This window comes from Chiloscyllium punctatum, chromosome 2 (assembly GCF_047496795.1).
Source record: "Chiloscyllium punctatum isolate Juve2018m chromosome 2, sChiPun1.3, whole genome shotgun sequence".
Lineage (NCBI taxonomy): Eukaryota > Metazoa > Chordata > Chondrichthyes > Orectolobiformes > Hemiscylliidae > Chiloscyllium > Chiloscyllium punctatum.
In genome coordinates this window covers 121,884,270-121,901,483 of record NC_092740.1, presented here as the reverse complement: position 1 = coordinate 121,901,483, position 17,214 = coordinate 121,884,270, and the positions used below count along the sequence as shown (strand labels likewise).

At 42.1% G+C, this 17,214-nt stretch overlaps 1 protein-coding gene across 1 annotated transcript in view; it reads right to left on the bottom strand.

The window, feature by feature from the left end:
* Nucleotides 1-16,988, bottom strand: part of grin3a (glutamate receptor, ionotropic, N-methyl-D-aspartate 3A) — a 138,240-nt gene extending 121,252 nt beyond the window's left edge. Inside the window, exon 1 of the mRNA XM_072587815.1 lies at nucleotides 16,035-16,988. Within this exon, the coding sequence (XP_072443916.1) occupies nucleotides 16,035-16,583 (549 nt within the window). The 5' untranslated portion in view covers nucleotides 16,584-16,988. The remainder of the gene's footprint in view (nucleotides 1-16,034) is intronic.
* Between the last annotated feature and the right edge of the window lie 226 nt (nucleotides 16,989-17,214).

Here is a 17,214-nt window from a genome sequence, read left to right as displayed (position 1 = left end):
TCAATGTATTTCAGTTAGGAGAAAGTGAGGACTGCAGATGCTGGAGATCAGAATCAAAACATGTGGTGCTGGAAAAGCATAGCCGATCAGGCAGCATCCGAGGAGCAGGAGAGTCAATGTTTTGACTGTGAGCTCTTCATCAGGATTCCAGTACCTCACTTTTCATTATCATTTAAGTTGCGTGACCCTGTAATCTTTTGCTGTAAATTCTGTGTCTTATGGTCCTGCTCCAACTCTACCTGAATGAAGGAGCAGCACTCTTAAAGGTTGTACCTCCAAATAAACCTGTTGGACTATAACCTGGTGTTGTGATTTTTAACTTTGTCCACCCCAGTCTAACACTGGTACCTCCATATCCTTTGAATTTAGGCATTAAGATAACTTAAGACTTTTCAAGCACCACATGTTTCGAGATCCTTTTGTGTCAATGATTAGAAATGGGTTGTGGTATCCGAAAGAATTCTGCTTAAAACCCATTTCTGTTTCCTAATTTGGATACAGGCCCCAACTTGCAAAATAACATTATAGAAGACAGTAAGTAATTCCGAGGTAGGAAACTGTGTTTGTATTGGAGGACTGTTGAATGGGACAAAATTGAGAGATTACAAAGACTCGAGGGATTGTGGGTTCAGGTTCATAATATTAAAACAGCTACTGAAGTGGACTGGGGTCACTAAAATTTAGATCAAACACAGATTTTATGACAAGATCTTTTAGAATAGAAAAGTTGAATTTATTTAGTATCTTGTCTACATTACAGTTGAGTACTACAAACAATTGTAGACAGTGCAGAAAGGATATCAAGAAGGGGTTTAAACCATAAATTAATCATAACACTGTGAGGTCTGAAAACATAAAACATGTAGAAGCGAAAAAAAATCTGAAGTTATTTAGGGATAAAAAAGGGAGTACACAAATACTGCTTTTTCCAGATAAATTACAGTCTCAAAAGAGAGGACAGGGATCGAAGATTAAATCAAAACAGAGGGCAAGGAGCTTTTTGTGTTCTATGGTTGTGGCATCTACTACAAGATTTGAAAGATTGTAGCTGAGATAATTTCAGTTTAAATTAGATAAGGGGTTGAAGGGAAAGACAAAGAAGAGAACAGGATTAGGAATAAAAACAGAACTTCAGGAACAGTGATTTCTTTCGATAAGTTTTTTTCCCTAGCTTGTCATTTTCTGCAGAGAAATCAGTAGGTAAATTTTCCATTACCATTTTAGACCCACTTTTAGCATCAATATGAGACCTCAAAGGATGTATTTTGTACAATATTAGATAGGGAGTTACAAAAATAGTACCATCCAATGGGCAGAAGACCTTCTTTCAAACAGCTCATCTGGAAAGAAATGTAATGCAGGATAATTTGGGAATTATTTCCAATCCATTCCTTGCTGACACCAACATTTGCATTTTAAAAAGGGCATGACTTTCTCAAATCTCATTGTTAGACTCGGCATGTTCTCAGTGGGAGGAGAGAGGGGAAGAAGAAGAATAATCCTAACTGGGGGCACCATTACATCATAGGACATCTGAAGGTCAAGAAGCAGCCTGTTTAATCACATGACTCAGGACAGAAACTCTAACCAAATAGATGTCATCCTTGAAGGTACCACCACAGCTCATTCTCTCTCATCCGTGGCCACTCCTGGATGCTTTTTTCATGTTCCCTACAATGCAAGGCCCATCTTTATTTCCCTGATGTCTAGATAAATAATTCCAAAGAGCTAGGGATTGTAACAGAAAACACATTACTTCTGCAATGCATCATAACCTGCCAAGTGATTTTCCTCTCTTTTGAAAGTGGTTTTATTTAAGCACGGAAAATAAACAAACAGTAAAGGGTATACCAGTGAAATGCATTTTATTCAATATATTAACCAAATATTCTAAGCCCAGCTCTGAAACATGGGTTTGCTTATTTTCATAAGCCAAAAACAACAACTGAAGGGTCAACAACATGTTTTTTCAATTAAATGCCTGCAGCTCAGACCGGAAGGTTTGGCAGCAGATGCTTTACAACATGAAACACATAGGATAATCTGAATGGTTTACTTGCTCTGTATTGTTTTATTCTGAATGCCTTTATTGTCAAAGGATTGTCAACCATTTAATATTCATAACTGGATCTCAATTCCATTGCATCAAACAGCTGTTATCTGCCATTTGTTTTGGCACAGTTTCCTTTACTAAGGTTTTCAAGTCAGATACATGCTGTGGGTGAGACTGACAACTGAAGAGACCTTTCAGAAAGTGACAGTGTCATTGTCAGTGATCATCTGATTGACAGCTTGGAGATCAGTTCTCCAATTTTACTGGGCCACATATGTTGGTTAATAGTCACATTACCATCACTGTTGAGTTATGCAGTTGGACCTTGAGGGTTTCATGTTCATACAGTGCTGAGCCACGAAACCAAATGGATAACGCAGTTTTTCAAATGATAGTCTTTTCTATAGGATAAGAGAAAATAACTTGCAATGGTAAAGTATGTTTGATGTCAAACTTTTGAATCCAACATTACTGAAGTCTGTAATGCAGGTACTGCATTCACTGGAGTCAGGGCTGAATATAAAATCTAGATGAAATTCCAGTGCAGAAGTGACAAAGTGCTACACTATGGATCAGTGTTGCCTTTTCGTCAAGACGTTATATCAAGGCTAGCTACCCACAATCAAGAACTCACAGCAACATCTTGAACAGAAAATGTTAAAACAAAATGACACAACACCAGGTTATATAGTTCAAGTTTATTTGGAAGCACTAACTTTTGAAATGCTGCTCCTTTCTCAGGTAGCTATGGAGCATAAGATACAGAAATTATAGTAAAAGATTAGTGTCATGCAACTGAAATGATATTTGAACAAACCTAGTTTGCAGTTATTTCAGCTGCATGAAACTGTAATAAATTTGTTATAAATTCTGTGTCTTATGGTTTTGCTCCACAGCTCCCTGATGAAGGAGCAGCGCTGTGAAAGTTAGTGCTTCCAAATAAACCTGTTGGATTATAATCTGGCATTGTGTGATTTTTAACTCTGTCCACCCCGGTTCAACACTGGCACCACCACATCGTGAACATAAGATGGAGATCTTCACTTGTGTCGTGATTAACATTTATTCCTCATCAACATTACTAAAACAGATGTTCTGGTAATTGTTACATTACCACTTAGAGCAGCTTGTTGTGTCCAAACCGAATGCTGTGTTTCCCACATTAAAGGTTGACAATCTTTATTCAGCTCAATGGTAATCATCCATAGGACCAACAACAGGTAGTTCTTCTATAATGCGGTAGTCATCTTTCACTGCAACACTGTATTATAGAAAATCTCTCAATATAAATAATAGGGGTTGTGGGCAAAACAAGGTTGGCGCGAACTGCCAAAAATACCAGTAAAAATCAAAACCAAAATAATAGTTTACCTAACACAAACGATAGCACAGTCTAAGTAAATCTTTTAATCATAACTTTTCTGTATTATTTCATTAAAATATAACACTTTAACACTAAAATCACTGACTACAGCACTGTATCTTTTACGAAGCTCTCACCAGAAAAAGCTTGAGCCAATTGACCATGTGATGACGACAGGGAAATTCAGTCCTACTCAAGATTCTCGCCCGAGCTTGAAATAAAGTTCCTTCTAAATGTGTACTACAACTCCCAATTTCAAGCTAGATTTCAGGGCTTGCAGAGCTGATTGCATTCCTGTTTTAGCTGAATACACTGAATTTGCATTTTCTAGTCAAAGGGTCTTGAGGCTGCTTTCTGCTGTTCAGGTAAGTGCCAAGAATGGAATAGCATAACAGCAAATGGGAGTTCGCTTTCTAGAAAAAAGGCTTGCAATTTACACGTTACAGCCAAATCACGTTTAATAAACATGCATTATAGGAGAACTACCAGTGTTGGATAGTTAGCATGTCCTATATTGATATGGTTCAAATGGTTTTCACATGGCTGATATTATAACAATTAGATAGAGAATCTCTCCTTTTTAGGAATAGTATTTTTCCTCAACACTTTTATCTCTGGTACAAAAAGGGTGAGGAAGTGAACTTCATTTAAAATATTACTGATCCTTAACAGTACACTTCCCATTTAGTCAGGGACTTCAGTACCAGCATTGTGTTTAATGAGAAAGAATCTTCAAGTTTAAGAAAGAAAAATTACTTCACTACTGGAGACAAGATGTCAAATACTGAGGTATAACCTAATTAAAGAGAGACACTATTTCACTGTCTGCACTATGCCCTATTTTCAAGAAAACTAGATCTTCATTTATGTGAATGTATTCATGTATCTCCCCAGCACAATTCTGGTATTTATAAAATTCACTGAACAATTCACTATCTCTTTCTTTAGTGCCTCTTGCACAATCAATTTCATTAGACCACTGAAAATAATTTTAGAAAAAGAACTACACATTTTGAAGCTTTATCAAAGTTCAGCCTTTTTCTTTAACTCTTCCACAACTTACTAATGACTCAAAACTGCTAAATTATCCACTGGTGGTGAAATTTATGTCATCACTATTATGGTTGGGTTGCATCACCAGATAGTTCTTCACATGGACTCAAGATATTTAATGAAGTTTTGCTCAATGGATTATCAAAAATGAACAGAGAACCTTGCAACGAGTATTGGTAATTTGGTGTATAATTCTTAATACTGTACATAGTCAAAATTCCCAGAAAAGGTCCCTGTTGAACGCTACTGTTTACCTTTTGACACTTGCTTTTGCTCTTTCATACTATTGCTACATTTTGTGATCTTTGACTATTTAATCTAGGAAGGCCTTGGGGTAATTTATATTAAAATATTGCTGCTCAGTTAAACTTAGTTCAATGAAGGTCAGAGGTACAACATACTTCCTTTGTGGGTGTGTATCAGAATTCAACACATAGAAGCTTGGCCCATTTGGTAGTCTCTATAGCTTGCATACTATATTAGTTTGAGCCAATGCAGATCATGAGCAAATCACAGAGAGGGAATTGAGAGGGAATGCAAGATGCTGCCAGGCTTGTCATACCTGAAAATATGGTTTGACTGACAGTTTGCTCAGTAACATCATATCTGCTTGCGCAATGTGTCAGATCCCTAAACATTCCCAGCAACATAAACACAAAATCCCTCTACTGGTATGGACAACTTTATTTCTACCAGACAATTATAACACCAGACTGTTATAATTAGTCAGTGCAATTCTACAACTTACAGTGACAAAAATGGAATTTTTGGATTTTAAAGAAAACAGGTCTGGTGTAAGTAAAACAACATTCTTCAAACTCATACTTTCAATAGGTTGTCTCTAATTACTGAAGAGTTTAAAGAATTTATATTTGTAATTGCACCTTGCAAATCTTCATGATGTTCCAAAGCATTTCAGAACCATTGAAAGGTCGTTAGCCTTTAGATAAATGTGCTGCCAATTTTCACAGATAGACATTGCAAATGGTACAGAGATAATTGATCAAACAATCTAGTCTGATGGAGGTTCAGGGAGAAACAAAATGTTGGCCAGAAAACCAGAGAAGCTTTCTTTCTGTTCTTCAGACAGTATCATGTGATAGTTTATTTCTAAGACAGAAGATAGTGTTTTAGCTTTATGTCTTAGCCAAAAGAAAGCACCTGCAATACTGGTATTGCACTGAGCTGCCAGGCTAAATTTATGGTTCAACACTCTTAAATCGTTGACCTTCTGACTCTAAAGGCTAAGATATTGTCTGAACCAAGACTAACAATAAATGTAATAAGTTACGCTGTCTGAACTTAGCAATTGGGCTAGAGTCTTGGGAACCCATCCAAGCTATCATTCTGTAGTCTGTGCAAGTCTCAAAGGGAGTTCCCACAATCTGATTCATGGACTGCATGTGTGTTAGCTGGTTGTATTGAGATGATGCAACTGCTATGATTTCTCCATGTCAGGCTGGGAAGCAAGGGTAAAAGGTAGGCAGTGTTTATTTTTCAGTTGATTGATATTCAATAGCTGAAAAATACCCAATACATGGAGCAGGAATAGCCTCACTCAATACCTCTTGAATCAGTTAACCTTTAAAAACATTGCATCAGATTCATACATGAATAGGAAAAATGCTAGATGATAAATCTCAGATCTCTTCACAATGATTTAAAGATATATCCATCGGGGTGAATTGTCATCTTGAATTCTTGAAGTGCAAGTGAAATATTCAGGAATGATGCAAAAATGGGGAATACTAATTCATTTAGGCAACTATCTGAAATTTGTGCAGGTGGATTACCTTTTTATCTTTGATTCATTTAAAAAAAATGTTCCTAAATTAGCAATATACAATGAAAAGATTTTTACGTTTGAATATTTAACAAAATGAGGATCTTATTAATCTTTAAACCTAGTCCTACCAACTGATCATCTAATTGTTCTCACTTCCCAAGTCAGTCAATATTGTTAATAGCCCCCCTCTGTCAGGTACTGTCTAGTTGGCCTGCAAATATGGCAACACCAACCCATTGTCCAAAAACACACCATGCTCTCCTGCCATTACAAACATATTATCTCCAACCCAAAGTACATTAGCATGTTGTTGGCTTTAAAATAAAATTTTCCTTAAGTCCATATCAGAATCTTTCCTCCCTGCCACAGCACTGAAATGACATTCAAAATTGCAATTGATACATAGGCAACTATAATTGGAAAAGATCCCAAGCTTCATTGTATGTTGTTTACAACAGCCCTGCTACAGTACCATCTCTCACTGCCTTCAGTGTTACCAAGTCATCAAACTGCAATCTTAAGTACTGAATGAACACAAATTTCCTCCAACTAATTATCAGGATGACTGAAGCCATTTCCTTCACTCTCCATCACAAAGTCCTTTCCTTAGTTCTCAACTACATCCCACATCTCAATCAATTATGAATAACTACACCATTCTTTGAAAGTTCAGGCCACATATTCACTCCACTACTGATGTTATTCAACTGATGCATTTGCAAGCATTTCAGACAGAAGTGCCAAATGGACAATCAACTCAGCCTCCTCCTGACCTTCCCAACATGTTAGATTTCAGCCTTCAGCCAATTTGATTGGTTCATATTAGGAAACAACTAAGGACGCTGGATACTGAAAACATTTTGGTGACTTGTGCTCTAGAACTCACTGTGCCCTAACCAAGCTGTTCCAATGAAATTGCAACACTGATATCTACTTGACAATCTGGAGAATTGAGTCAAGATTAGAGTGGTGCTGAAAATGCACATCTGGTCAGGCAGCATCCGAGGAGCAGGAAAATCGATGTTTCAGTCCTGATAAAGGGCTCCTGCCTGAAACATCGATTTTCCTGCTCCTCGGATGCTGCCTGACTTGCATTGCATTTCCAGCACCACTCTAATCTTGACTCTAATCTCCAGCATCTGCAGTCCTCACTTTCGCCTAGTCTGGAGAATTATCCTGTCCACAAAATGGAACTAAAACCCTACCCAGTCAATTACCATTTGAGTCTACTCGTGATCTTCAACAGTCATAGATGTCATCAACAGTGCTATAAAGTGGCACTTACTCATCAATAAACTGTTCATTGATGCTCAGTCTGCCAGATCCACTCGGTTCCTTATCTCATTATTGTCTTGGTCTAAAGACGGACAAAAGAACTGAACTCGAGGGGATTAAGAATGGCAGCCCTTGACATGAAGGCAACATTTGACAAAGTGTGACATCAAAGGAACCGTAACAAAACTGGAGATCATGGGAAGTGGGAGAAAGCCCTCCAAGGAAGATAGTTGTGGCTGTTACAGGTCACTTAACATCACTGCAGGATTCCCTCAGCACAGTGTCAGAGGCCCAACACCTTCAGATGCAACATTAATAATTTTTCCCCCATCATGAGGTCAGAAGTGGGAATGTTCACTGTTAATTGCACAATGTTCAATACTACTCATGGGTCCACAGATACTGAAATAATCCACATCCAATATCCAGGCTTGGGCAGAGAAATGCCAAGTAACACATGCCATGCAATTGCTGGCCAATGATCGTTTATAACAAGAGTGAATCCGACCATCATCCTACAGTCATAGAGATATATAGCATGGAAACAGACCCTCTGGTCCAACTTGTCCATGATAACCAGATATTCTAAATTAATCTAGTCCCATTTGGCCCAGCTCTAAACCCTTCCCATTCATTTATCCATCCAAATTCCTTTTAAATGTTGCAATTGTACCAGCCTCCATCACTTCCTCTGGCAGCTCATTCCATACATGCACCACCCTCTGCGTGAAAATATTGCCCCTTAGGTCCCTTTTTAAATCTTTCCCCTCTCAAAACTAAACCTATCCCCTCCAGTTGTGGACTCCTCCCACCCCAAAGAAAACACCATGTATATTTTCCCTATCTATGCCCGTCATGATTTTATAAACCTTTATCCTTCTGGCTTCGATGCTCCAGGGAAATTAGCACCAGCCTATTCAGCCTCTCCCAATAGCTCAAACCCTCCAACTCTAGCAATATTCTTATAAATCTTTTTGGAATCCTTTCAAGTTTCACAACATCGTTCCTGTTGCAGAGAGACTAGAATTACACATAGTATTCCAAAAGTGGCCTAACCAATGTCTTGTACAGCCGCAACATGACCTCCCAACTCCCAAACTCAATGCATTGACCAATAATGGCAAGCATACCAAACATCATCTTCATTATCCTATCTACCTCTGACTCCACTTTCAAGGAACTATAAAGCTGCACTCTAACGTGTCTTTGTATAAATCCGGCCCTGATTTGCCTATCCAAAATGCAGCACCTCACGTTTATTTAAATTAAACTCCATCTGTCACTTCTCGGCCCATTGATCCATCTGATCAAGATCCTGTTGTACTCTGAGGTAACCTTGCTGTGCACTACACCACCTATTTTGGTGTTATCTGCAAACAAACCAACCGTATCTCCTATGTTCACATGTAAATAATTTATAAAAAGCATTGGACACAGCATCAATTCTTCTGGCACATCACTAGTCGCAGGCCTCTAGTCTGAAAAGCAACCCTCAATCACCACCCTCTGTCTTCTACCTTCGAGCCAGTTTTGTCTCCAATGGGCTATTTCTCCCTGTATTCTGTGTAATCTAACCTTGCTAACCAATCTACCATGAGGAACCTTGTTGAAGGCCTTATTGAAGTCTATGTAGATCATGTCCACTGCTCTGTCCTCATCAATCCTCTTTGTTGCTTCTTCAAAAAACTCAATCAATTTAGTAAGAGTTCCCACACACAACGCCATGTTGATTATCCCTAATCAGTCTTTACCTTTCCAAATATAATAAATCTTGTCCCTCAGGATTCCCTCAGGTTCACTAGTCTATAGTTCTCTGCCCTTGGTGTTCAGTGGAATTACCACCACTGAGTCCCCTTGGAGTTATCATTGACAAGACCTGAAATGGATCAATCATCTATGCACTATTGTTTCCAGCACGCATTAGAGGCGAGAAACCGTGCAGCGAGTAACGCCTTCTGATTCCCAAAACCTGTCCACCATCTGCAAGGAACAGGTCAGGAGTGTGAGTATTCCCTACTTTCCTGAGTCGAGTATTCCCTACTTTCCTGAATGAGAGCAGCTCCGACAATACTCAAGAAGCTCAATATATCCAGGCCCAGCACCCACCAGTACTAACACTAGCACTCACTCTAAACTGTGCAGCCACACAGAGGCTTTGCAAATACTAAATCAGTATGCCAACAGTAACTTCTGGTTCTGGAAGTCACTGCCAGTGGGTAAAGAAATTAGGGGACTGTACACCCAAACCTGTGACACTCACTGGCTGCAGCGTAGATGCATTGCAGAAATTCACTAATGCTCCTTCCACTGCAACTTCTCAACCAATACTGCCATCCACAAGTGCAAGGGCAAGAGATACAGGGGAATTGCAAGCTCCCCTCCAAGCCATTCACCATCCTGACTTGGAAATATATCTTCATTCATTCACCTTTTCAAGAATAATTAGGGATAGGCAACATATGCTGGACTAGCCAGTGACACCCACATCCTGTGAATGAATGAAAAAATTGTACATTAATTGTATGGAAATGGTGACCATTAACTTGTGTCCTATGAATAGCTACAGACTTAAACACCTACTTGTTGGGTGAGGAAAAGTTAAGAAGTGTATGGTTGTAAGATGCAACTGTAAATAGTTGGAAGAAAATAAAGTGTGAAGTTTGGATCCAGTTCTCGCCTTCACCACTGGCTTTCTGCAGAACTCTACTATTTCTCTCCAACATTGTCTGTTGCCTCAGACCATCTGTTACTGTATTCTACACCCCTGGACTTGACTATTGATATACTCTTGGCCAGTTTCCACTTTCCGTGAACCCAGGCTCACCAAATTCACTCCAAATCAAATTCAGCCATCCCTTTGTGTTTGCCGACCTGTACTGATTCTCCATCCAACAATACTTCTGTGGGTAAACCGGGATTGTTTGTAATGTTTGAGAGATTTTGTGACCACACTTTTGCACACTTTCATCTCCAAAACATTGCTCAGCTCATGTGCTGTTGAAATCCTCATTTGTGTCTTCATCTTTTAAGACAGGGAGGCACAGTGGCTCAGTGGTTAGCACTGCTGCCTCATAGCACCAGGGACCCGGGTTCAATTCCAGCCTTGGGCACCTGTCTGTGTGGAGTTTGCACATTCTCCCCATGTCTGCATGGGTTTCCTCTGGGTGCTCTGGTTTCCTCCCACAATCCAAAGATGTGCAGGTCAGGCCATGCTATATCGCCCATAATGTTAGGTGCATTAGTTCGGGAATAAAAGTAGGGGAATGGCCTGGATAGGTTAGTCTTCGGAGGGTTGGTGTGGACTTGTTGGGCCAATTGGCCTGATTCCACACTGTAGGGAATCTAATCTAAAAAAAAATGCATTCGGATGCATTCTGGCTAACTTCCCACAAAAAGATTCTTGGTACACTTGAGGTCATGAGCAAGAGAATCGACGTTTCGGGCATAAGCCCTTCTTCATTCCTGCCCGAAACATCGAGTCTCCTGCTCCTTTGATGCTACCTGACCTGCTGCACTTTTCCAGTAACACATTTTTCAGCTCTGATCTCCAGCATCTGCAGTCCTCACTTTCTGCACACTTGATGTCATCCGAAACTCAGCTGCCAAGGTTTTAACTCACAAGAAGTCAAGCAACTTTTAAAAATTTCTCATCCTAATTTTCCAATCCCTTACTTGTCTAATCTCTGCAGCCCCTTGGGCATTCTCAGTTTTCATCATTAGTATTGGACCTTGTCTCAGAGCTCCAAATACCCACTCTCCCTCACTTTCCTCTATTAAGATGATCATTAGTCATATGCTTTGGCCCAAAATCTAGTCTTCCTTCTCCCACAGCCTGATGTCATGCTGGTTTCTAATGTTCTTGGGAAGTGCATCGGCATATTTTATTATGCGGAAGCCCCTTGATGTTTTTCAAATTCTCATCCCCGTCTTTAGTTCATTCAGTCTTGTCTAACCCCAGGTCTGTAACCTTCTCCAGTCTATCGACTCTTTGATGATCTTTGCATTCCTCTAATCCCAGCCTCTTGCACAAATCCCATTTTGAATTGCTACACACTGCTGCTACTACAGCAGAATATATTCTGCTGCCTGGACCCCGAGCTTTGGAATTCCCTCCCTAAGCCTCTCCATTGAGCTCTGTTTTGGTCACCTTTACTCATATAGTCATGTGTCCTGGTGTCAAGTTACGCAGCTGTGCACTTTAATGTTAAAAAAATCTTGGTGACTTCTACGTTGCTGTAGTACCGGTAACTTGTTGAGACGTGTTTACAGTTTCTGCTTCACAGTTATCAGTCTTGCAATCATTTCATTCATATCATTTATGTATTGTTTTCCACAGTACCACGAATACTAGGACAGATGTTTAAAATACATTGCAGGCCAATCAGCAGATTGTGCTGTTAGTCACTCATTCTAGTCCCTGTTTATCAGATGACCCGACAGCACAGCTTCTAGCTAAAACATAGACTGCACAATAAAATATGTAGCAAATATCTGCCAGCATGTTTCAAGCAGAAAGCCAACCTTAAAAATGCTGCTTAATTTAAGCTGTAAGATTAAAGCGCTGGTAATTTGATGTTATCTGTATTGCTGAATTGAATCCCTGTTGTAAATCACTACGAGACACTTAAGCCTCCTTTTTTATTCTTATTGGTTAGGATTGTAGTCTTCCAAATCTTTCAAAGGTAAACATTATTAAGATTTTTCACAATCACTTTTCAAGTTTTTTGTTTCAAATAGCGTTACAACACAACAAGTAGCATGGAATAGACTGGAAAGAAATATACAGATTTTACCTGCAACTTTTTAAACGGCTTTGTCTTTATCAGTTTCTAAGAGACTAGCAACTTTTGATCATTTTACAAGAGAAAAGTAAATGTTGAATAAATGCACATAACAACAGCAAATGCTGGGAGGGCTTTTGCCCGAAATGTCGATTTCGAAGCTACTTGGATGCTGCCTGAACTGCTGTGCTCTTCCAGCACCACTAATCCAGAATCTGGTTTCCAGCATCTGCAGTCATTGTTTTTACCATCGGAACACCGTTGAGTTATTGTTTCAGGACCAGGAGCTATCAAGCTGAAATGTTGATTCTGCAGATGCCACCAGACCTGATGGGTGTTTCCAGTAGATACACTTCTGATTAACCTGTTTCAATCGAAGAGTGCTTTCCATGAGATGGCGCTCTGAATCTTTACTAGCTGAGCTCCAAATGAAAGCACTAAACGTTTAAGAACAACCAAACCGGTTCGCTCCAAGGTTCTGCTGTCAGTTTGCCACGAGTAGATAATGAATCCATCCCAGACTAATGGCAGTCCCAATTTATGTCGTAAAAGGAATACGACTCGGATAACTCAGTGAACGTTAGGCATCCAGTGGAAATTTAACTTTCATTGATGTTCATATAATGTCGCTGAACAGCGATCAATCACCGTCACGGGACTGTAAGCAAATCCATCACACAAGAGGTTTTTTTTTTGAAAAGGCGACTAACAGTAATCGCCCGGGATACTCGAGGTGATGAAAACGTTACCTAGTGAAAATCAGGAAGCTAATAAAATGGGACATGGAAGTAAATACACAAATCCGACTCCCCCTCCGGGGTCCAAAGGGTAAAATCTGATTGATATTTAAGCCTTGATGGGTGGTGGTTATGAACTCAAACGCCCGAGAGAGAGGAAGAAATAATGTCAGTTTGGGTATGAACACATTTCCCCATTCGGTATCGATTTAGTAATATTTAAATGTTCGGTTTTATATGTTGACTTAAGAGTCAAATGGAGACATGACCAACGAGCTCAAAACCCAACAATGGGTCCATGGGGTCATTTACAGTGCGTGTTCTATCTACACCTCCCATCTTTCCCCCATTGAACCCTGGCCGCTGGAGAGGGTGGCTGTCTCTCGTGCTGCTCTCATCCTTGCTACACAATAACACCGAGGAAAGTTGCAGGCACTTCCTGGTCCGCGCCAGCATTGCTGTCAGGGGAATGGCGTACAATCGCTGGCTGCACTGTGCAGACCGCCGCTTCATGCTGCAAATTCCGTGGCAAGGTCGCTTCGGCTGGGCCACAGGAACTTTGGAGTGTCCTCTCCAAAGTCGGGGGTGGGGGTGGGAGGGGAGCAGGAAGCTGCAGTCATTGCTGCTCAACTCTGGAATCAATCGCTGACCAATTCATTCACATTTTGTTTGAGGGGGAGACAATGTTGTGACAAAGATACAAGCAGCTTTCTCGTCCCCATTCCAAATTAGTGAGCTGACTGTATTTGGTGTTGATGAGAGAGGAGCTTTCCAACTTCACTGTTCACAGATCCTCCTAACTGCTGCTACCACAGAGCTTATCCCGCCTCAATAACATGACAGAAGTCACTCGGAGGTCATTTTAACGCTCAGGTTTCTCGCAGACACGAAACTTCCTTCCGAAGATGCAGCGACTACCAGGTTGGTTCTCACCTCCCCCCCCCCCCCCCCCACAGTCAGGGTCACGGGGATAACTACCCAACATACAAAGAGGTGATGTTTCCTACGTTAGTCAACGGAATTGAAAGAGTCCGCTTAATCAATGCCGCAAAAATAGTTGTCCATTTGAGCAAATGTTTCTCGAAAGACACCTTCCAGCTCCGTTTATCAGCAGCTGTTTTAAACATCGTGTTGAACTAGTTAATGAAGGCGCCCTTGTTTCATTTTCAGAGAGGGCGAACCGAGTTTTTGCTGCAGAGCTAATGATGTCTAAGTTGAATCAGAAATGAACAAACGTTTGGAGCAGCTACAACAAGGCTCCTGTTTTTAGTTTTGCATGAATTGCGAACAGGGGAATAAAAAGGTTTCCCGTTTTATTTCGGAGCGAGCTTAATAAACAAATAGTGATGGGGGAAAGAGTGTGGGGGCGGAAGAGCGGGCTGATGTGCCCGTCTCTCCAAATACACACGGCGCCAAGTTATCAATGACTGAGACTTCCCCGGATTGATTCGCTCTCGGAGTTTTGATTGGGAGATGGAGCACCATTTCTCTTGCTCGACCAGCAAGCTGAAGCCAATATTTGACCTTGCCACTGCTCAGTGTTCACTCCAGCTCCACTGTTGTTCTTGTAGAAAGATACATTTCTGGCCAAGACATAATCGAATCTTAGTCGTGAAATCTTATCATTTTTACCTTGTCCTTCAATACCTGCGCTGAGATTTTGCGAAGTGTTCAGATTCACCATGTAGTTTAATCAAACACCCATTTTAACATAAAGCTCAGTGTTTAACGTCAAATTTCTCGTCTCCCGAATCCCGTTTCGAGTTTATATTTCATAGCAATCTCGAGCCTAACTTTTTTTTTACTGTTTGAGGCACGTTTGGCATCAGTTCCATTCTGTCCTTTAAACAAGACCTTCTTCCGCCAGAATATTTAAGTTCCCGCAAGCTACGAAAGTTACAATAAGAAACATTCTGAATCCCCTTCCCCCTCCACTCAAAAGCGACAATTGCTGAATTATCAAGGAAAATGCTAAGGTTTGGCGCTGGGAAATGCCATCTCAAACTGCAAAAGCTCCCGCTGCCTCATCCTCACTCAACTTTCACTTCAGCCGCGAGCAATCACTGGTTCCGGAATTATTCGATAGCGAATGCAATAGTCGAATAAATGCCATTGTTTACAATAAAAAGCTGCAAATATGCATTTCAAATCCCACTCGGCGAATATACGAGTGGTGAGATTCAAGTTGCTCAGACCTCTCTTCCTCACTAACTGTACAAATACTATTTTAAAAAGTCATTTTTATCACTTTTCTCTGCAAATAGTCTTTACATATTTCTCTGGTTTTATTAAAGTGCGCAATCTCTATCGAGTCTCCATATCTAACAATTACCGTAGTGTAGACCCCTCATTGGACAGCAGTTATTTCAAATAACTACAGTCTAAAACAGAGGAGCTGCCATCAAACTATGTCTTAACCCTGATCAGCTGAACTCCAGCCACCATTCGTTTTGATGTGTCAATCTAGATTCCTGCACCACTTCCATTCCCACCACTATCATGCAAGCTCGGACTGTCCATTCGCCCCAAATCACAATTAAATGCGAATAAACACAGCGAAATTTCTTTTGCAGATGTGTGGATCTTCAAAATAACGAAACTTCATTTGGGCTCTTTGCTCCTTCAGACTCCTGCAACTCGACTTTATCTCTCCAATGAAGCGCAGGATGGGAAAAGGCCATGCGCCCTCCACCTCTCCATGAGGGAGCTGTCCAACACCGTTCCTGCTGTCCGGAACAGAACTCGTCAGTGTGCGGGCACGGAGAGCAGCCACCATTTCCACATCGCGTCCCGCCTCACCTTTACCGGTTAGCACGTTCGGCCCATCCACCCTCTTCTGACTCTTTTGGGAACGAAAGGGGGCTATCCTTGAAATCACCAGCACCTTTTGCCCTTGCCTGCAAAGTTGCTCTCCCTCGAAACTGCTTTCCTCTGGAGTTGCTCAGCTCCCCCGCGATTGCACATTGAAAGTCTCGGGATGCCTTACCTTGGACTGCCTGGGGTACTGCTTGCCCACGATGCTGACCACTGGGATCTGGATGGTAGACGAGAGGAACTCCAGCTGCAGCAGCTCCCCGGTGCTCTGGGGGAAGGCCAGCAGGGCGCTGACCCCTTGCACCACCACCGTGCGGCAGACACTCTCCAGGAAGGACTGCGGGTCGCGGCGAGAGGCCGGCGGCACGCCGAACGCCGGCAGCTCCCCCAGGCCCGTCTCCATGCCCATGACCAGCTCGACCGACAAGTTGTAAGGCAGCAGCTCCGCCGCCCGGGCGTTGAGGCGCCGCACGGCCCGGAGCAGTGCATCGCGGGCGGCCCCTGACCTGACGGGACCGGACAGCGGCGGGGCTCCGGGATGCTGCTGCGGCAGCAGTAGCACCGCGCCCAGGCGCACCGTGCGCCCGATGCGCTTGAGGATCTGGCAGGGCAGCTCAGCGTCGCTCCGGGAAGCGGGAGTGCCGCTCAGCAGCAGCAGCAGGGCGCAGAACGGCCGCAGCAAAACCCCCGGGAGCAAGCGGCTACTCTGCAACACTCTCATCACCTCGCAACAACCTTGGGCTCGAGGGAGGTGTGTGTCTGTGTGCGCGTGATGGGGGGGGGGGGGGGGGGAAGAGAAAGTAACAATTAATTAAAAGAGAGCGAGCAATCAAATACTGCAAAACAAAAAAAAGAGACACAACTTCAGCTTCAACCCCCACCTTACCATTTCCTCCCAGAACACAAATAAACAATGCAATAAGCAAAATAAACGAGACTGCAAAATGCGAGGGAAAAGGCTGTTTCGGGGTGTGCAAAGAGAGTGCAAAGGAGAAGAACTAGCTTTGCTGGTGATTATTTTGCACGAGAGGCTGCGGGAGGACGAAACTTGTTGCCGCTTTGGAGCGCGGTGTGGAGCGTCTCGCTCTGCCCAGCGCCACATTCCACGTTCCATCCATTGTCCGACAGCGAGGGGGCGGGGCCGCGGGCTCGCCAGCTATTGCGCCTGCGCCGTAAGCTCCACCCACTCCACTGGTGTCGGTGCAAGTTTGGATTGGCATTTTAACCTCCTCGCGGGCGGGACGTCTTTTTCTGGAGGGAGGAATGAAAGGCTGTTTTGTCTGGAGATGTTTTCTCTTTCCATCCCTGCTTGGATGGCAGTGGTTGGACTCAAGCATCACCCATTTTCTTAA